We start from the raw sequence: 12,948 nt of genomic DNA on the forward strand, positions 1-12,948 counted from the left end.
TTCCGAGTCTGATTTTGGTGATGGGAAAGTGTCGGGAAGGAAAGAGAATGGTGAAAATAAATGGAGAGAAATGGAAGCAGAAAACGTTGCCAGGTGCCAGCAAGGAGCCCAGGGAGTATGAGGAATGCCGCCAGCGCCGGCCACTTGTCTCTTCTAGGAGGCTTGGCGGGGACCTTTTAGCAGGAGCTCTGAGATCGCGCTCGCTGGGGGATCTCCCACCTGCTCTCCTCCCCAGCCGAGGGTCCCAGCAGGAGAGTGATAGAGGGTGCCGTGCGCCTACTGCGAGGAAGGGGATGTCTGCCTGTCGCAGATGCGCTTTCGGGGTGACGTCCGGAGCTTGGCGCAGACGGTGGGGTTCCAGGCCAAGGATTTAGTGATTGAAGGGCGGCTGGGCAGGCGCTGGGCGAGGATGGTGTGGGAGGTACCGGCATCCAGAGCACGCCCCTGCAGGTCCCCCCGCCCAGGTCTTCCCAGCTATATATGCCACCGCGGGTCGGCCTGGGCGCAGCGGGTCACCCCGGCGCGAGCGTCGGGGGGGAGACGCGCGGGCTGGGTTGCACCACTGCGCTCCGCCTGCAGCCGTCACCTCTGGACTGCCACCTCCCTGGTGTGGCTGTCCCAGAAGTCAGAGAGTGGGCTCGCTGCCCAGGCCGGGAGGGAAAAGAACTTCCACCTTGGAGGTTGGAGCCTTTCGCTCTTGCCAGGCGCCTGGCCCCGCTTTCTGAGTGAGGATGGTGAGCCCCACAGCCTCCGACGTGCACCCGACCATGGGCATCAAGATCGTCTCAGCCGGAGTGTCAGCCTGCTTGGCGGATGTGATCACCTTCCCGCTGGACACCGCCAAAGTCCGGCTACAGGTAGCGAGCCAGAGGCGGATGGCTGGGGGTCTCTGGGCAGAGAGAGGATCGCCCGCTATGGTGTGTGTCCCTTTGATGCAATGTTTGGGCTCACCACCCTTTCAATAAGGGAAGGATGGTGGCAGCCTTGGAGAGCGGCTTGGCTGTCTGGGATTGGATGCTTTGGGATGGGAAACTGAAACTTTTCCAGGGACTAGTTGAACCAGGGTCAAGGATGATGGGTTAACCATAACTACTGCCAAACCCCCCAAAAGTTGGGGGCCCTAAGAGTTCTAAGCACCAAAGTACTAACCCTAACCTGTACTTTTCTCATTTCCAGATCCAAGGCGAATTCCCAGTCTCCAGTGGTATTAAGTATAAAGGTGTCCTGGGAACAATCACCACCCTGGCAAAAACCGAAGGGCCCATGAAACTGTACAGTGGGTTGCCTGCGGGATTGCAAAGGCAAATAAGCTTCGCCTCTCTTAGGATCGGCCTCTATGATTCTGTCCAGGAGTTCTTCACCTCAGGGAATGAAAGTAAGCAAACAGCCTTACTGGGGTTCCTGGGAGGGGCTGGGCTCTTTGAAAACGTGACCTGGGAGGCTGTGGTGGAACTCAGTGGTAGAGCCACTTGCCTAGCTTATGGGAGGCCCTGCCTCTATCCCAGCACCACTAAACCAACAAACAGGGTAGTGGTCTCCATAACAATTTGGCCACAAAATATCAATATTTGAATTCTTGTCCTTTCCCCAGGTTCATAGAAAGTAAAACAAGTCTGCAAATCATTTTTTTTTCAGATGCAAGTTTACTTATAAAAATCACCCAGACCTTGATGGAAGTTTGGGGTCTAATTTAGGTCTCCCTCTGGAGAATATGAATGGGCTGCAAAGTTCCCTAAACAGCAAAGTATATCAGAAACACCTCTGGAACTTGTTGAAAATCCAAATGAAATCTACCATGGCCCTCTGAATCTGAATTCTCAGGCTGGGGACCCAGGAATCTGTACTTTCTTGTACAAGCTTTCCTGGTAATTTGGATATCTAACATGAGATTTGTGAAGAAAAGGCAGCTAGAACTTGAGAAGAGAGTCACAGGACAGGAAAAACTCATCTCCTTGTCCAGAGGGTCCTAGGAGTCTTTTACCGCTAGGGAGGGCCAGATAATAGAAGGTATTATCTGTGTATCTGGGTTTGTTCAGGGGAAGGCAAGGAATCAGATGATTCCTGAGTGCCAGCGTAGCCTGAGCTCCTGTCCGTTTAGCCAGGAAGTATGTGAGTCCTTCCAGTATCCTGGGCTTTTAGTTGAGATACATCACAACTAAAAAGATACTGATATTATGATCCCTTGGCAAGTGGGGAAACTGAGCAATTTCATAACGTGCCCAAGTTCACATACCAGGAAAGGGGCAGAGCCAGAGTTCAAACCCAGGCAGTCCGTTCTCTGACCCCAGCTATTAACCACTACACCTGCTGCCCTCTGCACCTGGCATATGATCCTCTACATCCTTCAATCCGGACAGCAATGCCATGAGTAGAAGGTATTATCTGTGTATCCAAGGAGTCAATTGACACAAAAGCACATAGTACATAGTAGAGGTGCTGTCATGTGGAGTAGACAAGCCAGGGAGATGTGCTAACAAGGAACCATTGAAGTCACTCCTTGGCTTGATATCATCATTTGTCTTCAGTAACTTTTGAATACTGGTATATGGGATAATTTAAAATTATTATTTAAAATCTGTACAAATATAACTTAAACTTATCCACACAAGTACTCTCAAAGTGAAAATAAAGTCTGTATGTTTCTAGATCGACACTGAATTGTCCTAGGTAAAGATGAGCATGAAACACAAAGGATGTAAAGCTGCCCGTTCAGGTGGTTTTCTTCACAGAATGACTCTTCTAATCCGTCACTGAGTACTTCAGGCACCAAATGAATGAGATAGATTTTGGTACTATTCTACGGTGCAACTATTTGGTTCCTTTGGTAATCTTTGTTGAACTGCCAACATGCCAGAAACTGTTAGATGTGCAGATGTTCATGGTTCATAGGGGACTTGTGTGGAGGAGGAGCCAATAGATGACTGTATTCCATGGCACTTGCTGTGTCACAGTGAAGGGAAACACACCTAGCTGCGGGGGCGTGGTCATACCAGATTTTCCTAAAGTTAATGTCTGAATTGAGTTGAAGGATCAGTAGGAGTAATCCAGGCAAAGCGGTAAGAAAAGCCTTTCAAGCTGAGTGAAGTTAATGTACAAAGATTCAGACAGGATGGAGAGAACTTGCAGAGCAGAGGGGCAGGGCATGTTGTCCAGGAGGGAGAAAAGCAGGAAGGAGCACATCACAGGCCAGGCTAATGCTAAGGAGTCTGGACTTTGTCCTGACACTGGTGAAAAATCATTGAAAAAATACTAAGCAGGGAGATGGCATAAACACACGTGATAGAGTATATATAAAGAAAGGATAAGAAAGGGGTAAGTCAGGAAGTAAGAAATAATCAAGTGATGCCCCAAAGCATTGGCTATAGGGAAGGAGATGTCAATCAGAAAGATTTAGGAAGTGCAATTGACTGAACTTGGCGAAGGACTAGAAGTAAGGATTAAGGGAAAGGTAAGATGGGTTCTGAGTTTCTGGCTAGAGACACCACTTCTTCAGGAGGGAATATAGAAGCTGTCTCATGGGGGGAAGATAGATTCAGTTTAGGACTCACCCAGAAATGATGTCCAGTAAGCACACACGCTTAGGAGACAGATCTATGTGAGATTCCAGGAAGCAGAATTACAAAAATACGTAAAGGGGTGGAAGGACTGAGGAGGAGCGGAGGACTGAGGAGAAAAAGGGAGCTCGGCCTCTCTCAAGGGGCCTACCTGTGATGAAGAAGGACAGGAAGGAGGGAGACTGGCGTAAAGGGTAAGTGAACCCGAGTGAGATCATAGACATGGGCCTAAGTGAAGGCAGCCTTCACCTGACATCAACACGTGTAAGCTCAGCTCTTGGCCAAGCAAATGTATGCTGCGCCCCTCCCCTGACTCAGGCAATGGCAAGGCCCTACTGAGGTGGATGGTGCAAGGCGTCCATCCTCTGGAGGAGCGCAGCATGTTTCTGGGAATGGGCTGGTTTGTTTCTGTATTCCTTTAATAAGTATAGTTGCGACTTCTCATAGGACCATTAAGTATGAAGGAAAAAACATGACTTTCTCAATTAATGCAACTACTTCTAAAGAATAGATCTGTGTGCTCTAAATGCAATGATTCAGCTGTGGAGTGTAAATTGTTAATGTTTAATGAAAAACTCCCTGTATTCCTGTCAAGGAAATTTTTGAGAAATTAAATTAAAATCTAGAGAAGAAGAATTAATGTTAAGAAGACAGATTAGTGCTTAGTACTGGGCAACTTGTTCTTGTTCCTGTGTACAATGGTTTGTGCTCTTACTCTTGTTTGATTAAAATTAATAGCAAGTTAACCACTTGCTGTAACCATGGCACTGGTTCCAGTCAGTAAGTCAAGAAAGAATAGTCAAGGTATAGGCCAATAGTTGGGACATTTCTAACTATTATTAAAAGTTAACTAAACAGAAACAGCTCAAAGCAAAATGCAAACTGAAAGGAAAAATGCTTTGCTTATGCCTAAGCCAAGAGACATTCTTCTTATCTAATTGTAGCTAGGTAATATTTTGTTTCTTTGAATAATGATTCCTGTTTTGTAACCACAAAGTACTATGAGCCTGCCAAAATGAAAAGTATATATGATCAACTTCACAAGTAAAGATTGGGATTCAGCACCTTCACTTTGGTGTCTGTGTTGTTTCTCCACCCCCACTTTCACTGACTCCTCACCATCTGTTGGTCTCCTGAGACCCCCTGTTGGAGCTGGACTCCAACAAATGTACAACCAGAATAGAGATGAAAACTTGCTTCCAGTTTTGTGTATTTCCTCTGTGCTATCCAGTGTGTTGAGGGCTTTGTGTATATTATTTTAATTCACACCATGATTTTATGAAGTCAATATTATTATTGACTTCATAAATATTATATGATTTATGAATAATATGTTATTATAATTTATAATTATTTATATAATTAAATATAGAAAAATATATAATCATGTATAATATTCATATAATTATTTATATATAATATTAACATTATATATAAATAATATTAGGGATAACAATATAATATTATTTATATATAATATTAATATTATGTATAATATAATATTGTATAATGTTATCATATAATATTGATTTTTATATATTTTATATAATATTAATATTATATATAGTATCATATAATATTAATATTATATATAAATAATATATTATTATCCCTGTTCACAGATTAGGAAACAGAATTAGGAAGACTGATGAGTAAATGTTATTAGACCATAACTTTATATTTCATGATAGGAATGAATATTGGGCTTCAAGACACTTTGTAGCTGTATTAAGTGATACCTGTCTTGTTTTGTTTTGTTTGCGGTGGTATTGGGGGTTGAACCCAGAGGAGTTCTACCACTGACTTGTACCCTAGCTTTTTTATCTTGAAACAGGGTCTCCCTAAGTTGCCCAGGCTGGCCTTGAACTTGTGATCTTCCTGCCTCAGCCTACTGAATAGCTGGGATTACAGGAGAACGTCACCGGGCCCCGCTATATTTGATCTGTCTTGAGTGTCATAAGCTAATTTTCCAACATTTCAAGACAAATATCACCTTCTTGACTTCCTTATTCTTACTTTCATCCTCTTTCTATGGTGTAGCCTACTACTATGTGATTACCTAAGTTAAGGCAATTGTCTACTGGGCTTCTCCTAAGACCAGAGTCCAATGATTAGCATCATCTTTGAAAGGAGGAAGACAAGCATCACAGGTGACCGGTGCCTCCTCATAGTTGAGAAATATTGAAAAAGACAGCAAAACACAGGAGGAACTATGCTGAATGCCAGAAAGAACGAAACCACTGTCCATTTAGACATTTTAACTTTTTTCCTTGAAAGTTTTTATTTTTTAAAAAAAACTTTCAGGCAACTGAATTTTCCTAGCCCAACTATGATTTGGTCCATTGTTAGTACATGGTCAACACATGAACACACAATTGGGAAAATAGAGAAGACGTAAAAATAGTAAAACACCTAACCACTAAATATTTAAGAGAAATAGGAATGCATTTGGGGTTTTGAATTTGTTGTCTTGAAAAATCATTTTTTCTCTCTGTACAGCAACACCCAGTTTGGGAAGCAAAATCTCAGCCGGACTCACAACTGGAGGAGTGGCAGTGTTCATTGGGCAGCCCACCGAGGTCGTGAAGGTCAGGCTCCAAGCACAGAGCCACCTACACGGGCTCAAACCTCGCTACACTGGGACCTACAATGCGTACAGAATTATAGCAACAACAGAGAGCTTCAGGAGTCTTTGGAAAGGTAACTAACTTCTAGGCGCATTTTCTAACTATTAAAACACATTTATCCAAGAGTACTTTATTAAACTTTGTCTTTTGTTTTTTTTTCTCCAGGGACTACTCCTAATCTGTTGAGAAATGTCATCATCAATTGCACAGAGTTGGTAACATATGACCTGATGAAGGGGGCTCTTGTGAGAAACAAAATCCTAGCAGGTAGCTTCTTATTGCAGACAACACGCACACATTGGCACCTCTATTATTTCATCTTGGAGTTTTTATATCCATGTTCTACTGAATCTCTTACTTTCTCTCTCTCTTTTTTTTTGTTTTTTGGTACTGGGGATTGAACCCAGGGGCACTTAACCACTGAGCTACACCCTCAGCCCCTTTTTATTTTTTTTTGTTTCCTAAGGCTTTACTGATGTTGCTGAGGCTGGCCTCAAACTTGAGATCCTCCTGTCTCAGCCTCCTGAGTCTCTGGGATTACAGTCGTGTGCCACTGTGTCCAGCTGAATCCCTTATTCCTAATAGTCTTCCCATTTTAGAACTTAAGCAATTTTGAACATTAAATATAATGTTTTGAGAAGCAGAAAAAGAGCTATAGTTTTGCTGCAGCAAAATTTTTCGCAGTAAATTTTTGTTGTACTTTTGCTGCTACAAAACCAAAATTCAATTGCCCTTCATATCATCATTATTCTCATTTAATACTAATATATGAACTTTTGTGAGAATCATATTCATTCTATGGCAGAATTCAGGAGGTAAGTCCCTCCTGCATTGTAGCCAAAAGTGATTTCATCTTCCATAGGATAGTTCCTCAAAGTAATATTGTTTCTAGAGACACTGACAGTCTCTTTTGACAATGACTTTCATTCAATTAAAAAGTGTCAGATACCCATGTACCAGGCGTTATGCTGGGCCCCAAGGCCACAAGGAAAACAGTTATTCTCAAGGGTTTACAATCCATTTTGCCAGGTACTATTGACCACCCGCCTAGCTGCCAGCAGGACCTTGTGTTTTATGATTAATTATAAGACATCCACGTTGATCTCCTGTGACCAGCAGGGTTACAATGAGTCTGGTGCTGACCTGTCCCATTGACACATTCTAGATGATGTCCCCTGCCACCTGCTGTCCGCTTTCGTCGCTGGATTTTGCACCACACTTCTGTCCTCGCCGGCTGATGTGGTGAAGACCAGATTTATTAACTCTCCGCCAGGGCAGTATACCAGCGTGCCCAGATGTGCAATGACAATGCTCTACCAGGAAGGGCCGTCGGCGTTTTTCAAAGGGTAGGTTGTGCTCTTCTGCATCTGCGTGGTGTGCAGGGCGCTGTGTGCCTTGGGCTCGGTCTCACCTGAACAGCTGGAACCTGGCTTTCCAGCCTTAGCATGCTCAGTGGACTCAGTATCGACTTTTCCTTGCCACGGGTTTCTCCAACCCACCAATTCCACTGTTCCAGAAAAGAAACAGCTGTAATGGTAATAAGTTCTCAGCTTTGCTTAGAGGCTTATTCAAAATCAATATCCTTCCTGTTGGTTTCAGTCTATTGGAAATGTAAGACCATATTCTAATCATTAAGCCGTTCTTAGAGCAGGAGAACTATAAACTAGAGAAAAGAATAATAGAGGGCCATGAGAAAATAAGATTTGGTTTTCATTATTTTAATTTGATAGATTCAACTTTGACAATTTTATTAAGGCAAAACTAGAGAAAAGTCATCGCTACCCATCTAGAAAAGTGATGCAGAAAATGATGTGGCTTAACTCATCTAGAAACTAGTATTGAGTAACAGGTTGTTTTTCCATAAAACTACATCATATGAATCATATCATGTCATAAATCACTTTCCTAAGAAAATATAGTATGAATTTAATTTCTGAATATTTTCAAGAAGGTTTATTCTAGTGATAGTAAATGTCTCAAACCTTGTAAAACAAGCAGGAAACTGGTAGTGGTGGCACACGCCTGTAATCTCAGTGGCCCAGGAGGCTGAAGTTGGAGAATCAGAAGTTTGAGGCCAGCCTCAACAACTTAGCAAGGCCCTGAGGAGCTGGGGATGTAGCTGAGTTCAATCCCCTGTACCCCACCCCCAACCCTAATGAGAGGCATTAAGCACCTGTACCATAAAAGCTTTAAGAATTTCAAACAAGCTAATAGAATGGTGACATGCACTTTTCTAGATTTGTACCTTCCTTCCTGCGACTGGCATCCTGGAACGTCATTATGTTCGTGAGCTTTGAACAGCTGAAACGAGAATTGATGAAGTCCAGGCAGACAGTGGACTGCGCCACGTGATCAGCTTCCAGAAAAGCATGTAGTACATCAGAGGGAATTGCTGATTGGATCACTAATAAAAACAACCCCCAAATGACCCTATTGGTCTTAGTTCACTCTAAAAAGACAAAAAAATTCTGGTAGACAGTTTGGGACTTTCTTTTAAAAAAATAGGAAAGGAAAATTTTGTATGATTTTTATTGTCAATGCTAAGAGGAAGAAAACATTACATTCAGTATACACCCTGGGAAATGTTAATGCCCAGATAAGTTACTGCCTTCGTTTGATCATTTGGGGGATAGAGTTCTATGAGCAAATATAAAGAAGTTTAACGTGTCTTAACTATAGTGTCAACTGGTGGAAAAGGAAAAAATAAGTGCATTTTACATTTATAAATACTTAAAGATGAAGTTATCACAGAAAATTTTACTGCTTTATTTATTAACCACAGTTGTCAGTTAATATATTCAATAAAGTATTGCTAATATCTTTTGAAGTTGGTCTTTTGGGATCTGCACCTGGATATAAGAGGAGAGTTCACCTCGAACACAACATTATCCAACAGCAAGTGAAGGTATTTAGAATCAACTGGCAAAAACTGACGGAATGTGGTTAATATAGATTTTTCAAGTCCATGCTTTATGGCAGCTATAACCACTTTTAATGTGAGGCATTGTTGGTGTTAGACTCATGGTATCCGTCATGGAATCAGAGAATTTTAGAGTTGGAATGTCCATTTGGGCAGACAGAGGAAGCATCCAAGATTCCTATGATGAAAAGTAAAACTTCATGTGATCTTTCCAGAAGAGCCAAACTTATTATCCATATGTATAAGTGAGCTTTTTATGCTTAAAAATGAGTGCAGAAGAGACAAGGAAAGCAGAGACCAGAGATGAATAGAAGTATAAGACAAGGCCAACCTTGTTTTAAACCCTAAACAAGGACTGCCAGGAGGACCCAGGAGCCTATAGACATCCAAGCATTATTCTGTTTTAATCAACCTTACATTACATTTATGATCACAGCTTTCCTCACACTTAAGACTTCACACTTAACTGTGTCTGACCAGTTTGTGTTGCTATTACAAAATACTGAAACTGGGTACTTTAAAGAGAAAAGAAGTTTATCTGGAACATCTACTCAGCTCTGCTGAGAGCCTCATGGCCTATGGCATCGCAATATAGGGAGTGCATGCTGAAGAGAACACATGGTGAGACAGGAGGCAGAGTCTGGGGAGAGGCCAGGCTTGCTCATTTTATAACAATCCATTCTCAAGGGAACCCACTCCTCAGAGACTCAACCCATATACCAGGAACCCCTCAGGACCTAATTAACTTCTACCAGGAACCTCCTCTTAAAGGCTCCTCCACCTCATCACTGCACACTGGGGACCACCCCTCGAGCACAGGATCATCTCAGGGACAAACCACACTCAAACCATAGCACTTTCCTTCCCCATATGTTACAGGTAAGAGCATCTTGTGGCAGATGCTGTCAGGCCCCCTCCATACAGGATTCCTCTTAACAAATTGGTGCATGCTGGCCTGACTTCTGGTTGCCATGTCAGCACCTCCTGTTTTTAGGATCTTCTCCCAGCTTTGCCCATCCGCTCCGGGCATACTAGATGACTGGGAAGTAACACCCTTAGACACAGCCTGGGCCAGTGACTTGCTTGAGATGGTGAATCAGTATCTCAGTTCTCTGGACCCGCCCCCACCCCCAGGTGAAATACAGCTGAGCCATCAAATGATCAAACGCCAGTGGCATTTTGCTTGATACAAAGTCCCTGTGAGGGCTGACTTCCATTCCCTCTCTCAGTTCCCCACTCCCTTATCAGTGTTTCCTGGGGTCGCCTCCCAGATGAATTGCAAATCCTTTACTCAAGGTCTGATTCTGAAGGAATCCAAACCAAGACAAATCACAAACTTAGTTTGGCAAATTCCTGGTATGCAGAAAAGTCAGCAGACACACGTGAGAGTCTGACATTGTATGTAGTGGTGAATAGAACCGGCTTGGGCGCTGCCCTACACAGAGGAACTAGAGGGGATTAGATGTGGTATCCAGTCAGTGGTATCTGGCCATTTTCTGAGTGACCTCCTTGTCCCATAATAAGCAGTCTCAGTAATCTCATCTGGTAGGGAATACAACTTGGGGAAGAGCCCCTAGAGGGGGCTTGAGAATCACTATGCAGTGATTTTTTTTCATGCAAAGTAAATCGCAACAGTTGGCCCTGGGTTCAATCCCAAGTACTGCACAAATTTTAAAATAGAAAAAAATTACATTTCCTGCTTTTTTTTTTTTAAAGATCTCTTTTGAAAATGGGATTTTTATTTTATTGTAGACTATAACTCATAGAATTATGAATATAAAAGTGCATAAATCCAATGAATATTTTAATGTCTTATAACCAAGTGAATAAACAAGTAGCCACAGCAAAGCTTAAGAAGCAAAATTGCAAGCACCCCAGGTTGGCCTCTACTCTCACAAGCACCACTCACAACCATCCTAATTTCACATTCACAGTAAATGATTTTTTCTTAAAACTATAGATTCACCATTAAGTATTTATCCCTAAGCAAAGGAGCTACTTTATTTTTGAACCTTATTTAAAAAGATTCATCTAGGGCTGGGGATGTGGCTCAAGCGGTAGCGCGCTCGCCTGGCATGCGTGCGGCCCGGGTTCGATCCTCAGCACCACATACAAACAAAGATGTTGTGTCCGCCGAAAACTAAAAAAATAAATATTAAAATTCTCTCTCTAAAAAAAGAAAGTAAAAAGATTCATCTAGTATGTTTTTATTTGTAGCACATTTTGACAAATATATTTTAAGATTCATCCATGTTGTTTGATATAACTGTAGTTTGTACATGATCAGTGCTGTACCATGTTCTATTGAGTGACTGTTCAAGAATTTATCCTATTTGATGAACACTTGTTTCTATTGTTATAGTGCTGGTATTAATTCTTATGATGTATTAGTTTCCTGTTTTTGCTGTAAGAAATCATAAACAAACTAGGTGACTTGAAACAACATGAATTTATTATTGTATGGCTTTGTCGTTGAGAATCTAAAGTGTTTGGGCAGGGTTGTGTTCCGCTGCGGGTTCTAGAGGACTCTGGTCTTCAGCTTCTTGAGCCACTCCTTGGCTTATGACCACATATCCACTATCTCTGCTTTATTGTATCACCCTCTCCTTAGTTTCCCATCAGCCTCCCTTTTCTATGGACAGTTGTGATTATCTCCCTCTTCTATGGACAGTTGTGATTACCTTGCATCTGGATAATCAGATCATCTCCCATTCTTAAGTCCTTGATTTAACGACATTTACTAGATCACTATTACCATGCAATGTCACATTCTCATAGGTTGTGATGTGTACAACTTGGTCATTTGGGGAAGGGGTTATTTAGTCTATATACATACATATATACATATATGCTGGGGTACACAATCACCAATTTCTATAGGGTAGCTACCAGGGTCAAGTTTCTTTACTACATGTGATAGACTAGATCATTGTTGAAAAAATATTCACTCCTCTCTTCACCTGGAAATGGCCTATACCTCCTCACTACATTCAGTGTGGCTGTGTCAATTGTTTTAGCCACTGGTATAAACAGACATGACGTAAATAGAACATTTAAATGTATTTGTATAGTTGGCTTGCCCATAGGCACTCCAATAATCTGCCTTGAGTGTAAAACGCCCTGGGAAGCTGCTGATCTAAGGGGATGCTGGAGACCTATGGAGCAGTTTGATGCAGATAATGTCCCTCTAGGTACACACCATGAATGAGAAGAAATGAGAAAAATAAATGCCTTGAATCTACAGTATGCATTAAATCTACTAGATCAATATAAAGAATAGCTTTTCAATCCTTTAATATGGTATGTATGACTATAGGCTTTTAAAATTGTTTTCATTAGTATTATATATAGTCTTATCCTTAGGGATATGAGTTTTGTGTTATATTTATTCCTCTGTACTAGGTACTTTAAAAATGCAAATAAAAACTTTCGAGACTATTTTCTAGTTTAATTTTGCTGATATATAAAAATGTAGTTGATTTTTTGAAATAGTATCCTTTTATTTACAGGACAGTTCTGGGCTCTACTCTGTAGGTCTATTTGGGTATTCGATATATAATTCTCAGTTTTAAGAATGTTAGAAATAGTGCATAGCTTTTCTCAATTGGCACATAAAATTGTACATATTTATGGGGTACCATGGAATGTCTCAATTCATGTATACATTACATAGTGTTCAAATCCAAACTATCTCTATCTCCTCAAAAATTTACCATTTCTTGTGGGACTATTCAAAAATTCTTTCTTCTAGCTTTTTTTGAAAGAGTTCCTTATCATCTATAATCTATTTTTATATTGATAGCTAGTGATTTGCCAAACTTTTAATTTATATATCATTTCTTTTGAA

General features: G+C 41.5%; 1 protein-coding gene across 1 annotated transcript; it reads left to right on the forward strand.

Moving 5' to 3' along the window:
* The first annotated feature begins 497 nt into the window (after positions 1–497).
* Ucp1 (uncoupling protein 1) lies at positions 498–8,999 on the forward strand. The gene is made up of 6 exons (XM_027926713.3): positions 498–857; positions 1,177–1,375; positions 6,054–6,254; positions 6,347–6,448; positions 7,347–7,527; positions 8,419–8,999. Exons 1-6 carry the CDS (start codon positions 732–734, stop codon positions 8,531–8,533), a joined length of 924 nt encoding a protein of 307 aa, XP_027782514.1. The 5' UTR covers positions 498–731; the 3' UTR covers positions 8,534–8,999.
* The last annotated feature ends 3,949 nt before the right edge of the window (positions 9,000–12,948 follow it).

This window comes from Marmota flaviventris, chromosome 7 (genome assembly GCF_047511675.1).
Source record: "Marmota flaviventris isolate mMarFla1 chromosome 7, mMarFla1.hap1, whole genome shotgun sequence".
Classification (NCBI taxonomy): domain Eukaryota; kingdom Metazoa; phylum Chordata; class Mammalia; order Rodentia; family Sciuridae; genus Marmota; species Marmota flaviventris.

What these genes read in the sequence shown, in the direction of transcription:
- Ucp1 (XM_027926713.3), top strand. Translation starts at nt 732, where the DNA reads ATGGTGAGCCCCACAGCCTCCGACGTGCACCCGACCATGGGCATCAAG. An exon ending in CTTCAGGAGTCTTTGGAAAG is followed by an intron (nt 6,255 to 6,346) that starts GTAACTAACTTC and finishes TTTTTTCTCCAG; the next exon opens with GGACTACTCCTAATCTGTTG. An exon ending in CCGTCGGCGTTTTTCAAAGG is followed by an intron (nt 7,528 to 8,418) that starts GTAGGTTGTGCT and finishes GCACTTTTCTAG; the next exon opens with ATTTGTACCTTCCTTCCTGC.